Source organism: Ochotona princeps, chromosome 5, assembly GCF_030435755.1.
Source record: "Ochotona princeps isolate mOchPri1 chromosome 5, mOchPri1.hap1, whole genome shotgun sequence".
Lineage (NCBI taxonomy): Eukaryota > Metazoa > Chordata > Mammalia > Lagomorpha > Ochotonidae > Ochotona > Ochotona princeps.
In genome coordinates this window covers 90,750,643-90,764,890 of record NC_080836.1, presented here as the reverse complement: position 1 = coordinate 90,764,890, position 14,248 = coordinate 90,750,643, and the positions used below count along the sequence as shown (strand labels likewise).

Sequence of the window (14,248 nt, the reverse complement as noted above, 5' to 3'; positions counted from 1 at the left end):
TCCCAGGTGCACCCTCTTGTTGTGTGCCCAGGGATCTTGGAAGCTGGCAGCATAATAATGGGTGAGTGGGGGTGCTGATAGATGCCAGAGAGGGGTTCCACCATCATGTCTAACCCCGAAGGCCCAGCCAGACTGCTTTGCTGCAGTGCTGGCCAGGTGGTTAAGCGGCTCCCCTGTGCCTTGGGGTTTTCATCCTGTTAAGTGTGGTCGGTCATGTAAACAGGGGCTGAGCAGAGGCTGAGGGCAGATGCAGTGCACCCTGGGTGGGCTGTGGCCCTGGCTGTAGGTTGGTGTGTGGGTCATTGTTGCACAGTGGTGGGTTTGCACCTTGGCCTTGGGGACCTGCTTGTTGTCCCTTGGCCTCCTTGTCTGCAGGACAGGGCTGACTGTGGTGACACTGATGATTGTGGGAATTATGTCTGCAGTGCACAGGGAGTCTCAGTGCAAGACAGCGAGTGTGCCAGGACTTTCCTGCTGTGTTGTCACTCAGAGTGGAACCTGGAGCATGGACCCTGGCAGTGCCTGGCATCTGCCTGGGCTGTTTGTGGCATGTCATGGGACGTGGGCTTCCCTGAACTGATTATCTGGGTCCAGGCCTTGGAATGCCATGCTGCCAGCTGTCGCTGACCCGTGCAGCCACTGGGCATGGGACTGCAGAGTGGCAGGAGGCCCTGGCAGCCCAGGGCACGCTCCAGGTTCCTGAGCGAGTGGCCAGGGGCCAGGGTGCCTGAGGGAAGGAAACAGCCTTTTAAGGAAGTGTTTCTCTGCTTAGGAGAGAGGGATAGAGGGAGAGAGAGAGAGAGAGAGGGAGACAGAGAGAGAGAGAGAGGGGCACCAAAAGGCAGGACCAAGTCTGCAGCGCTGCAGCCTGGCCTAGCATGTACAGCTGTGACCCAGTCTAGGAGGTGTCTAGCAGGGCCAGCAAACACTTGGGGACACGGGCAGACCTGGTGGCTCACTCTTCCTAAAGGAGACAGAGGAATATCAGGGTATCAGGACACTTTGGCCTTGTTTTTCTTTTGGGAAATGCCTTTGGATGGGTCTGGGGGAGTTGGGGACCACCTGTCCAGTGCAAGGCATCTGTAACCCTGCCCTACAGAGCTTGAGGGGTGGGGCACTGCCATTTGGCTCTTGTTTTTCTCTGAGTTTGGGAGCCCTCCCTTCTCAGGACCAGAGCATGAAATCAGGTGGGCAGAGGATCAGTCCAGGATGTTGCCTGGGGCTGGGATTGTGGTGGCCTTGCTGCCCCTGGCCTGGGGAGGCAGCTGCTTTGTCTTTGACCATCCATGTCTTGCACCCAGACACCCTTGTGGCCAGGAGAGAGTCCCTCTCTGTCCTCTATTCCCCTCTCTGGGCCCCTGGCCTGGTGTTTGGGTCTGGAATTGGAGCCAAGGTAGAGGACTGAGTTCCAAGAAAAACGTGTCCCGGCTAGAAAAGGCGCGCGCAGAGTCTCTGATAAATGCCCCTGCTAATTGCCAGGGTAGTGGTCTGGCTGCCCTGCCTGGCAAAGGAATGTTATCTCAGGGAAGGGAGCCATGGAATGGGCCCTGCCCTACCCCGTTCCAGCTCCCTTCTCTCCTGCCATCTTTTGCTCCCATCAGAGCAAGGTGAGGAGGATGAACTTGAGGAAGATAATGGCTGAGCTGTGAGCATTGGCCCCTTCTGGCCCGTGTGCTGGACAATGCCCCAGGCAGTGACCACACCGTCTGCAGTGGGATTTTGGGTGAGATTCCCCAGGCGCCGGAGGAGCTCTGGACTAGCCATGGCTTTTCCTTTCCTTTCCTGGTGGGTCTTTATCGCCCTTTTGCAAGCAGTTAAAACCTGCTTATCATCATGCAGGACAAAGCACAGAGCAGAAATAATCCTGGTTCTTAGCACCATGCTAAGCATCCTGCTGCTGTTGGGATGGCCATGTGTTGGCCTGCAGTGGGTAACGGCTGTCTGGTTTTGTAGACTTTAGCTGTCTCCTATTACCTCCTGTGTCCCTCCCAAGGCCCAAGCATCTGCTGTCCCCTACCTATTGTCACATATCTTCTGAGGTCTCAGTGATTACTGGGGGCTTGGGTGTGTTCCATGGAGGTGAGAGTGGGGTGTTGCAATTGCCAGAAGGCCACGGGAGATGCTAACCTGTCGTTTCTCTGTTCTTTCCACAGGTAGCTGCCCCCTGTATTCCTCCATCCAGCCATGAATTGGTGGTAAGTGACAGTCCTGTGCTCTGCGTCCTGGATGCTGTCTGCAGTTAGCTCACTTGAGGGCCAAATGTATTGTGGTGGTGGTGGGGGGTGGGTGGGTAGGGGAGGGCTAAAGCTAGATCCCGGCTGGAGAATGAGCTGTAAGGTCCCCGTGAGGAGCTGCGAAGCCTGTTGATTTCCATCTGGAGCCCTCAGCCCTTGCAGAAAGCCATAAAAGGGCATCCTGTGTGTCTTCAGGCCTGGCCAGGTGCCTGTGGTCCCTGAACTCTGAGGCCCAGGGATGCTGCCTCCACCAAGCCAGTCCTGAGTCCGGGTCCCTTTAACCAGAGGCAGGGGAATGGACCACGTGTGCCCTACAGCCTTCCCACCTCTCACAAACAAATGACTTCTGTCCCACCTCTGAGTTCCTGGGCTTCACTCTGCTTTCCTGCTTGCGATCCACTCCCCCACCTCCTCCCCTGCCAGCCCTTACCCCACTGTGTCTCCTGTTTTCTCCTGGGGCTGCCAGAACAGCCTGGACAAGGCCAGGACCCCTATGAGTTGTAGCCAGTGGAGAGGGCCTGGTTCCAGACAGATCCCAGCTGGGCTGCCTGGGAGTATTGGGAACCTTGCTCTCTGCCCTCCTCCTACCTCCGCACCCTGCAGAGGCAGCCAGGGTTTTGGAGGCTGCAGGGAAGGGGCATGAGTGTACATTCATATGTGAGTATGTGCCTGTGTGTACATGCACTTATGTGCATCTTTGTGTCTATGTGTGTATGTGTGTACCCTGTGGGCCTAGCACAGATGCCTGTGGGGTTCTTATACTGAGACAGTCGGTGGTCAAGGCAAGAGTGTCCTAGGGCCTAAGTAGTCCTAGGTTCATTACTTAGGCCGTCTAGACCCTGGATGCCTCACCAGGCCACCCAGTCTCCTTTTGCTCTCATACCCGCTTGCTGTGTGGCCATGGGACAGTGGTCCCCACCCTGTTTCTTTCTGTACCTCAGTTTCCCTTTTTGTCGGGGTCAGCCCAGATGCTCGAAAGGCCATGTCAATACAGACAAGCAGTCCCAGTCCTCCCTCCCTGTGCAGGGAGAGGGTGAGGCTGGAGGACAAGAGCATGCTTAGGGCTCGCAGAGCAACCCCTCTGTTCACTGCTCTGCGTACCCAGGTCCTGAGCAGCTGTTGGCCCTCTCTGATGGCGCTGCCCAGCTGTGCCTCTCCAGATGTGGAGTGTCACTCGCACAAGAGCCCAGGCCAGGGTCATCTGGCTGCAGCAGGGACTGGGCGCAGAGTAATGAATCCATGGGACTGCTGAGGACACCAGGATAGGAGGGGGAGCCAGCAGAGGGCAGTGGGGAGGGCCGAATGCCGACTTGCCTCATTCCAGCAGAGCCGCTACCCTGTGTTGGGAATACAATGTCCTTGGCTGCTGTTTGAGGCTGGGGCTCTGGCGTGGGGGGACCACCAGGCTGAAGTGGGATGTCTGGCCTCTGGGAGGCCCATGAACTGTTTATGGACAGCAGGGCCAGGAGTTGGGACACCAGGAACTAGGTTAGGATCCCCAAGGGACTCTCACCTGCCCTGGGTTGTGGGATCTTCATGTCTGTGATGTCCCATCCTGCAGGGGCATGGGACTCCGTCCTCCCAGTAGGCCGTGTCAGTCACTTGGCAGTGGAGTGCGCAGCCCCCACTCTGCAGATCCCAGAGTGTCCACTATCAGTGTCAGGAGTTAGACTGAGCAGCTCAAATCCTGGCTAGGCATGTGACCCTGAATCTTGCCTGACCTTGTTGGTCTTTGCTTCCCCTTTTTCAGAGTGGGACTTGGTAATGTAGCACCTGTCCCATCGGGTGGTTTGAGAACACAGTGACAAATGAATCTGTGCCTATTTCACACAGGACAAAGGCCACAAGGCACCTGCTGGTTTGCACAGCCTCATACAGCTGGTTGCTGCCTCCCTCCATTCCTGTTGCAGCCACCCAGCCTTCTTGCTGGTCCTTGAACACACCAGGCAAGAAGCTGCTGCAGGCCCTTTGTGCTTAATGCACCTGCTGCCTGGAGTTGTCTGTTGCCAGCAGGGCCCTTCCCTACCTCTTGTCTTTATTCAAGTGTTAGCATATCCCCTCTTCCCTACGCAGAAGCCCGGCCTCACTTTCCTGCCCTTACCACCCTTGCCTGCACTGTGTTTTACTTAGTTATCTTGTTCAGGGAGCTCCACTTGTGAAGCACCGGCTAGTGAGCTTCTCAAGGACAAGGGGTCTGTGATCCACCCGCCGCCCTGTAGCCTTGCACACAGTTGGTGCCCTATAATGCTGCTTTAATAGCTGTGAGCAAGGCGTTCAGCCGTGCCCAGCACAGACGAGGCAGTACTGGGTAAAGGCAGTTGCTTCTGTCCACATTTCCTGGCCGGCCCATGACAGGGGCTGGTAAGGTCTCTGGTGAAAGAGGAGGGATGGCCGGGAGGGGCGGAAAGGTGGTCTGTGGCAGGGACACAGGGTTTCAGCTGGCTGTCCCCAGGAAGTGGGAAAGTATCCCAGAGGAAAGTGAGAAAGTCTGCCCCCCTTCCTCCCTGTCCCCACCCCCAGCACTCAGCACCTGCTTCCTCACAGGCAGCCGAGGAGTGGGGGTGGCCGGAGAGGCTGGTGCTTTGAACAGGTTCACAAGAGGCAGGAAAGGGCGGGTCTGTATTTTTCCTTCCTTTTCCATTTGCCGCCTGCCCTTCAGCCTCTGCAGGCCTAGGCTCTGGCCGCCCTCTGGCCTCCCTGCCCCCTCCTGTCCGCGCACACACATCAGGAGTCTGTCCAGCTGTTTGCTCTCTGTGTCAGCTCTGAATGCCTCCTGGATCTTGCTGAAACCCTCTCCACCCCAGGATGAGGACCCCCACCTTCCTCTATCTGTGGACAAAGTGTCTGCCCAGCTTCAGGCTTTGCCAGGCAAACACATTTTCCAGCCTGTGCCCAGGGCCAGCCAGGGCAAAGTGGCTTAATTTTCAACTCATGTTTTCATCTTAACTGACAGACATTGCCCAAGGCCTTGAGTGGAAAGTTCCTGGGGGTCCATATCCTCCGGTGGCGGTCCCCCGAGGGGGAGGGATGGACAGAGGAGAGGACACTCTGGATCCTCGAGAAGAGCTGAAGTGGCTTTTCTGGAGCCCTGTACCTACCCCACTTTGTTCTCAAAGCTTTACAAAATAGCTCTGCAATGAGGATCCCCAGGGTCACAGATGAGGACCAGAAGCCCGGCTGGGGTTTCCCGAATCCCCTGTCCTAGTCGCCAACGAGGGCATATGCCACTGTCACTGGCATAGCATCTGCAGTTTCCAAAGCTCTTGCCATGACTCCATGCACTTGGGACCCGCATGACTTGGGTGGGAGCCTGTTCTGGCTCCTGGGTGGGCAAGTGAAGGGCAGGGCGTGTTGGAGCCGATAGGCTCAGAAGATTCTGGTAGATTGATCTGGCTCTTGCAGCTGGCAGTGGCAGGACTTGTTCAGGAGGTCACCCTGCTTCCTCCCAGGGGCACCCTTGCATGCTGCTCCTGATGGAAGCCTCTGTTGCTGCCAGATGCCAGGCTGCTTCTGGGCTCCTTCTGGATCACCAGCCTTCCTGGGGTCAGGGGCCTGGGATTTGTGTGAGGGGCTGTTCATCCACGAAGTACACATCCGTCTTCCCAACAGATTCTTCCCTGTGCACCTGCTGCATGCTAGCCGCCGTCCCACAGGGCTGTGCTGCAGGGGTATCTTCCACCAGAGTTGTCGGGGTTTCCTGAAGGTTCCTGCGCTAGGAGTGGACCTGAAACTACAGGGTTGAAAGGACTTTAGACACCATCCAGCCCCACTGTATACTTGGCAGACAGGGAAACGGGCTCTCCATGGTGGGATCTGGGACCAGAAGGCATAGGGTGGCCTTGGAAAGAAGAGAAGGGGCTGGAGAAACGGCATGGGCTACTTAGCCCTGGCACAGCCTCCTTGCTCACTGTCGCTCGTGGGAGGCTGGCAGGCACCAGCCATGGTAAGAAATCCTAGGAAATGGAGGTGTGGCCCATGGGAGGCTGATTTTCAGAGGGGAGGGGCCAGTGTTAAGGTGTTGAGGTTCCAAGGGGATCCCCTGTATTGAGAGGGGTGTGCATATCCCGGTGTGTACCTCCCCTCAGGGACTGATAGGTCCAGAGTGTGAACATAAGGGACAGTTGCAGAGGGGGAGTGAGGAGGGGTTAAAAGGCAAATCGACTTCCTTCTGTTGCTGTCTGGGGTAGAACCTGGCAGGTGAAGCTCAAGGGTCCAGAAGAGCCTTCTAGCACCCAACATTGCTAACTGGGGCTGCCTGAGGCCTCAGGCCCACTGAGGTTCTGTCCTTAGGACAGGCTCCAAAGAGCCCTGGTCCCTAAACTTGCTGGGTAACTTTCCCTGTGTAGTCACTCCTCAGTGGGAGAGGACTGATTAGGGTGAAGTGCCCTGCCCCCCTGGGGGCACCTGATGGGAATGAGAGAGAGTGAGAGCGCCACTCCATGGAAGTGAGTGAATGCCCAACTGCAGGCTTCCGCTGCAACCTTGGGCTTCAGCGTCAGAAGCCAGCTGCTTGTGCTGATGGCTGTGATCAGCACTGCCCAAGGCCAGTGCAACACTGGAGCGAGTCGGAGATGGGGGGAAGAAGGAGGAAGGGCGTTCCAGAGGGTGGTAGGGCTGCTGCGGGGACTGGCTTGGGGCCTTGGACGGATTGCTGACTATGATCAAGCACGGGGTTGAGTCCCGGAAATGCTTTTGTCACACTGCTGTTGCTAGGGGCAGGAGGGGATTGGGCAACCTTGTATTCCCTGGGGGCCTGAATACACCCTTGGTGGCCCAGGCAGGGGCCAGTGGGCGAGCAGGCATGGGGGCGGCAGCTGCTGTATGCAGAGCTGCTGGCTGGAGGAGAGTGGACTCGACATTGCCAGCCTGTGGGAACAGGACCAGCTCATGTAAGTTGGGAAACTTGGACCTGATGTGCTAAGCACTAAAAGCCATTATGGGACCTTGAGTGGGGAAGTGACCCAAAGCAGGGTTTTAGAGCTTGCTGACTGCTGCCAGCTGTGGGTGGCTTGGCAAGGGGGGGGAATGAGCGGGCAGAGAAGGGCAGAGCAGACTGGCTGAGGCTGGCAGAGATGCCCAGCGTGGGTAGCAGAGACTTTAGGCAAAGTTGATGGCTAGAAGGAGTGGAGGAAGGGCCCGGAGTTGGGGAGAAAGCTTTGTGGATTGTGGGGAAACATGGTAAGAGGGCGCATGAGCGATTCCTGTCAGGCCCACTGTCGGGACTGGTGAATGGTGGAAGCTGGCTACAGTAGGGCTGTGCGCAGTCACCCAGCCTCAGCCAGGTTTTGGGTGCTGAGCCCCTGGGGATGTGCTGGGGGAAGGGGCTGAGGACAGAAGTGGGCCTACCCAACCCTTCTCTGGGGGCAGGGTATAACTTTACATGAAGTCAGGTGGAACTGGTTCCTTCGCTCTGGGGTCCTTGACCTGGAGCTTGCACTTTGGAGTCCCAGACACTGGCTGTGGCTCTCTCTGCCACTCCAGGCTGGCTCTGCCCTGCATCCTCCCTACTCTCCCTGCAGTGCCCGCCCTTGGTGCTGGTGACCACCCCTAACTGTTCCCATCTCCTCCAGGTGGAGCAGGAGTGCCGACCCCTCTGCAAATTCCCTTTCCTCGTTTGTCCAGAGGGGCCCCAAGTGCTCCTTGTCTAGGCCTTTGTGGCCATTGACGGGATGATACCCAGGTAGCAGGCCCTCCCGGTGCCCGGCTGCTCCATCTTGTGTTTCTGTTTTCCCTGCGGGTAGCCAGTCCACAACCAGGGGTACCACAGGGACTCTGACACAGCCTCCTACACTTATGGCCACCAGGCGTCCTCCAAGTGCCCCATAAATGGTGTTCCCTGCCTGTCTGCTCTGAGCCCCCTCCCTTCCATCTGTGTGTGCTTCTATTTTGAGAACGAATAAGCCGGGAATAACTTTCACTGGGTCCTGGGTCTGAGGTTGTCCCAGTTCCTGCCTGGAGTTACCCACCCTGCTCTGGCAGCTCCTTCTCCTCCTCTAGGTAGCCCCCTGCTGCCGTGACCTCACAGTTCATTGCCATGGCGGTTCATGTGATGTCACAGGTCTTTGACCCTCCCCCCTCCTCAAACTGCCCGGATTCCAGGCCTCCCGGGGGGCAAGAGGAGGGAGAGCTGGCGGGTGGAAGGGGGAGGGAGGGTGTGAGGAATTTCTGGACGGAATGTTCCCCGAGGCTGAGTATGCATTCTGCACCCCCCCAGCCCTGCACCCCTGCCTTTTCCTTCCTTCTCAACAGCAGCCCACATTTTTTCCCCAGCCCGCCCTCCTTGCAGGCCACCTACAAACAGTCCTGTCAGCTACCTGGCAGGACCGCCCCTGCTGAGGCCCACTGAGTGGGGGAGGGTCCCGGGGCATGCCTGTATGTTGTGGTGGCGGTGGGGGAGAATGGAAAGGGTGTAGGATTTTACTTGTCCACCCTGTGATTCACAACCTCTGAGCTTCAGGAAGTTCTCCCTGTTGTCTGACCCCAAGCTCCGCTGCTGTATCTGTTTCTAGTTTTCCCACGGGAGTGTAGCAAAGCACCTTCCCACGGAGGACTGGGAGACTGTGACGTCTCAGAAAGCTTGTTCCTGCCTGTGGTCAGTTGATGAAGAGGAAGGAGGGACTGGCTGGAGAACACCGCTGGGGCGTGGAGGGAGAGCAAGCAAGTGAGGGGATGATATGGGGGCAGTGTGGTTCAGATGGGGTGGCTACGTGCCTGTGGGCAAGTTAGCTGACCTCTCTCAGAGGCTCAGTGTACTCACCTGTGAACTGGGGTGAGGTCACCTCTCAGGGTGATGGTGGGTGAGCTGAGAGCCTCCTGCGGAGCACTTAACAAATGGTTGTTCTTGAGCTTGCCACATGACCAGTCGGCTGCAGCCCAGGAACATGGCTGGGTGGTTGGTCGCGGGGTGAAGATTCCTGGATGTCCTCCGGATTCTGCTGGTGCACTTGCAATGTGTATGGCTAGCCACTTCTTAACTTCTGCACCCCGAGTCCCTTACCTGGTCCCCACTGCAATGCAGATTTCTGGGTTTGGGATTGTGGAGTCAGGGCAGAACTTAGCTTTTGACCTGTGTCAGGTGTGGAGTCTGGCTGCTGGCCTGGAGGCTGCAGTGGGGTGGTGGTGAGTTGCTTTGAGGAGCCTGGGATCCTTACCCTCCAGGTGTGGACCTGGGCTGGGCAGGGGTGTGGCTGACGGGCAGACCCTGTGTGCTTTGTGTTTCTGCAGTGAGTTGCTGCCCAGCCCTGAGAGACAGCCCTGGTGCTGCCTCAAACCCCATCGGGGGGGGGGGGGGGCGGGGGACGGGATGTCACCGTTGGCACCTCGATTGCCCTATCTGTGAGATGGGCAGGGAGAGAATGGAGGATGGGATTTGGCAGCTTTTGCTAGGAGCTGATATTTTGAGGGGCAGTGGGAGATTGTGGTCTGTGTGTGTGTGTTTTTACATGTTTTTTCCTCTGCTTTTGTGTCTGTGTTTGTGTGTCTCTTTTATGTAGATGTCAGTGTTTGTGTATGTTTATATGTATGTCTCTGTTTTTATGTGTTTCTGTGTATGTGCGTCTCTGTATTTGTGTGTATTTTTGTGTATATGTCTCTGTTTCCATGTATGTTTTTGTATCTATGTTTCTGGGTATGTGTTGTTTTTGTGTGTATTTTGTATATGTTCTCTGTGTTTCTGGATGTGTGTGTGTGTGTGTGTGTGCGCGCGCCTGTATGTATGGTAGAAAGTTCCTGGTAAAAGGCCAAGCAGAAGTGGAGGTCAAGGGCTCAGCGTCCCTGCAGCGCATGGGCAGGTGCCAGCGAGGGTAGCTAGGGGCCTCTCCTGGCTTATTTACCTCTGGCGTGCCAGGCAGTGTTCTTTGCACCAGGGGAAGAGGTGCTTACCTTTTAGGGAAAAGACAGACGCTGAGATAAGGAATATAGAGACTGTGTTGGAGAGTGCAGGGTACCAAGATGGAAAATAACCAGGGAGAGGGGACAGGAGGACAGACATGCCTCTGTGTGTGTGTGTGTGTGTGTGTGTGTGTGTGTGAAGGAGGCTGCAGCTGTAGGTAGGTGAGCCTCCAGGCCAGCTCTGAGAGGCAGGCCAGAGCCCCAGATGGTCTGAGAGTTGCTTGCTGGCCCAGCCTCCATGCAGGGCCTAGGGAAGCGGAGTCCTGGCCCTCCGGTCACCTGGTCACCCATAGCCCCAGCACTGACCCTGGGAAAGAAACAAGCAGGACTCAGACCCAGGAGACCTGGCGGGATGGCCATACATACCTATGGGCTATTTCCCATGCTGCTAGACAACTTTGGGAGACTTAGGTCTGGTGGGAGTTGGGGGAATATTGAGCCCCTAGGAAAGCATCTGGACCAAAGAGGAGGGGCATCTGACAGCTGGCCAGTGTCCTCTGTGGCTGGGCTCCAGCTGGCACCGGGAAAGGACGAAGAGGGCGCGGTGCTCAGCTGATGGTTGGCAGGGAGAATGGGCCACTCTCGCACTGCTGCGGCCTGTGTGTCCGCCCTGGGGAGGCCTCTGGAGGAGGGGGCAGGGTGCACCTGGGGGGTGCAGGGTGCCGACCTGAGAGTAACCCTCTGGCCTTGTGACTGGCCTGTGAGGAGAGTTGGTTGCTGCTGGCTGCTGCTCGAAGTGTCTCGGGTGCTTTCTTTGCGCTGAGCCCTATAGGCCAGCCCGCTGTGGTCCCTGGAGGAGCAGGGAGACTTGCTCTGAGGGGGCACAGGCTGCCAACAGCTGAGAGCCTCAGTATGTGGCCTGCTAGTTTGTTGGCCAGCCCTGGAGCTCAGAGGCTCAGGGGGACCAGTTAGAAACACACATCCTCAGGTACTCCTGTGGGTCTGAGCAACTCAGCTGGGTGCTGGGCTTGTTGGAAGTCCTGACCCTGTGGAGGAGGGGGGCTCTCCGGGGCCCAGACCTGCACCCTGCAAACTTGAGCTTGGTGTCCTGGCTTTCTGTCTTGGCTCCTCCTGTGCATATAAAAGGGGCCTGTGTTCACATCCCCTGAGAGCTCAGAGAGGAGGCACGTGTCCTGCCCTACCCCAGGTGTCCATGTGTATCTGGTGGAGTCCTGGACAAGAAGCGGAAGCCTTGGGGCCGGGAGAGGTGGGGGAGGATTGCCCAGGACGCTAGCAGGGGTGATGGAGCTGGTTTATTGCTAGAGGCCTGGTGGTGGTGGGGATTAGCAGGCAGCTCCAGAGCAGGTGGTGCACCTGACGTGCTCCCAGTGGACTCATGTGTATACTCCCAGGGTTTGAGAGCAGGGATTCTGGGGGTGAAGGGGACCAAGAGTGAGAGTTGGGACTGAGCTGGGAAGGGTAGAATATGATGTCGTTATTCCTCCTGTCCCCTTGGCTGTCCCAGAATCCAAGTGGGGTGAGGAGGGCATACCTGGGCTGTGCCTACACCCTGTCCACCTGCTTGGCCCTAGAGCAGCTCAGGAAGTGCTGCTGTGGCTTCCAGGCAGTGGGGTGGGGCTTCCGGGCCTGTTTGAAGAAACAATGCTGCTGTCTTGAGCTTAGCCAGCTTCCTCCCTCCATCCCCATCTTGGCCTGCCTCTCTCTCCCTCCCTCTCTCCCTCTCTCGTTATTTTTATTGCAAAGTCAGATACACAGAGAGGAGGAGAGATAGAGGAAGATCTTCCATCTGTTGACTTACTCGCCAAGTGACCGCAATGGCCAGAGCTGTGCCGATCCGAAGCCAGGAGCCTGGAGCCTCATCCAGGTCTCCCACATGGGTGCAGGGTTCCAAGGGTTTGGGCCATCCTCCACTGCTTTCCCAGGCCATAAGCAGGGAGCTGGAATGGGAAGTGGGGCTGCTGGATAAGAACTGGTGTCCATATGGGATCCTGGTGTGTTCAAGGCGAGGACTTTGGCTTCTAGGCTACAGCTCTGGGTCCTGACCTGCCTCTCCTTTGGACATGTGCTGCTTGCCCTCTGGTGCTATGGGTAGGGCTGGGGCTTGCTACACTGAGACCTTCTCCCACGCAGCCCATGGGCAGCTTGGTAGAAGCTGCTTTCTCCCATGGGCTCCCAGGTCCCACTGTACCAGTCCAGGGCCTCTGCTGTCACTTTTCTGAGTGGGAGATATAACCCTGAAAGTTGTGGGTGGGCGTGGTCCCGGCATAGGAGGTCTCCTATTCCTGCTTTTCAGAATGCCTTTACTAGGAAGCCCTCCTAATGGTCTGGGCAAGGTGAGAGGTCAGGGGTCAGAGATCAGACCACAGAGGGGCGGATGGTTGTTGAAGGCCCACTGTGTGTTAAGAGTTTGTCTCAGCTGCGAGGGAATTTTTAACTGAGTTTGTACAAAATGTGATTTTGAGTCTTCTTTTGGATGAAGGAAGAATGAGAATTTTTAATATGTAGGGATTTCAGCAAATTCATGGCAAATGGGATTATAAACTTCTCTGGGGCTGAGTGTTTGGCCTAGGGGTTAAGATTCCAGAGAAGATGCCCCCACATCCTGCATTGGAGTGTTTGAGTTCGAGACCTGGCTGTGTGCCTGACTCCGGCTTCGTGCCAGTGCAGACCCCGGGAAGGCAGTGCTTGTGGCTCAGTAACTGGGTTATTGTCGCTCATGTGGGAGCGCTGGATGCAGTGCTTGGCTCCCAGCATGGGCCTGGCTCCTGCAGGCGTTCAGGGAGTAGGCCAGTGCATGGGAGCTGGCTTCTCTCTTTCTCTGCCTTCCAAAGAAACAACAATTTTAAAAAGTTATTTATTTGAAAGGCAGAGTTTTTCTAGAGAGAGAGAGCGAGGCAGAGTTTTTTTCAGATAATGGTTTATTCCCCGAGTGGCTTTGGGACCAGGACTAAGATTGGAACTCCAACCAGGCCTCTCGCATGGGTTCAGGAGCCGGAGAACTTGAGCGATTCTCGGCTGCTTTCCCAGGGGCATTAGCAGGAAGCTGGATTGGAAGTGGAGCAGCTGGGACTTACATGGGCACTCATATGGGGGGTCAGCATCACGGGGTGGCTTAATCAGTTAGGCCTTGATGTTGCTCCCTCTCTTCCCTCTGCTGCTTTTTTCATGACCTTGTTGAAGGTTTCTGCTAAAGCTGCAGTGGGACAGACAGGGCATATGCTTCATGGTAAGGTTACGCATCCTCCATGAACCAACTGGGTGGCACAGATGGTGGCACTGACGGGCATTCAGAAGTGTGAGAGGGAGCTCTGTCTGCCTAGGTGGTCAGGGAGGGCTTCATGGAGGAGGAGGAGAGGACTCCAGGAAGGAAAAGAGGGGATGTCACCCCACAGGGAAGGCCAGGACGTGGGAACTGGATGTGAAGTCTGCGAGGACAGGGAGTAGAGCCCACACAGAAAGAGGCCCCTGGAAGGCCTGTCTGCCTGGGCTGTTGGGCTTTCACACTGAGGATCTGCCGGCAGAGCCTTATGGGGGTCCTTCCCTCTTTTTCCTGTGATGGCTTGGGGTCATGCCCTGAACTGCTCTCCCCTGTGAAGCTGTAAGTCCTACCACCTGGTCGCTCCTCCGAGCCAATGCAACGGGCACAGGTGCGAGTATCCGACCTATGTGGATGCAGCCCTAGGCATGCAGCTCATGTCCTGGGGGCAGGCTCCATTCCCAGTGGGGTTCTGTTAGAGACAAGTCCTGGATCTGTGTTGCGGTCCCTGTCTCAGGAGTTCCGGTGTCCTTTGCTGCCACCAGTCTCTTGGGACACCGTGCTGAGCCCTCACCTTTCCTCCCTCTGTTCGCAGCCCATCACCACTGAAAGCGCACCGAAGAATGTAGTGGACATGGTGAGTGACAGCGGATGACTGGGGGAATGGCTGGACTGTGCAGGGGAGCAGGGTGGAGGGGAATTGCGGTGGTGCTGGTGATGCTGGGAGCTGGGGCTCTGCCCATGCCTGGTTTTTTTTTTTTTTTTCTGTGTATTGCTGTGGCACCAGGCAGGTGGACAGATAGAGGGTGGAGACTAGTGTTTGAACATGAACTCCTTTATTAGATAGGTAGGATATGAGAGTCATCCTCAAGGCTGTGTGGTAGGGGAGGGAAATGTGCCTCCGCAA

The 14,248-nt window shown here is 56.7% G+C and overlaps 1 protein-coding gene across 12 annotated transcripts in view; it reads left to right on the top strand.

Annotated features, from left to right (window-relative positions):
- The window catches only part of TNS1 (tensin 1), a 203,458-nt gene that overhangs the window by 102,758 nt on the left and 86,452 nt on the right, over positions 1–14,248 (top strand). For 9 of the 12 annotated variants that reach the window (XM_058664988.1, XM_058664996.1, XM_058664987.1 and 6 more), the window contains 2 exons: positions 2,154–2,195; positions 13,937–13,978. In XM_058664988.1, the coding sequence (XP_058520971.1) occupies positions 2,154–2,195; positions 13,937–13,978 (84 nt within the window). Of the gene's footprint in view, positions 1–1,520; positions 1,608–2,153; positions 2,196–8,368; positions 8,426–13,936; positions 13,979–14,248 lie in introns of those variants that run through there. The other 3 variants (XM_058664990.1, XM_058664992.1, XM_058664995.1) reach the window with 3 other exon arrangements.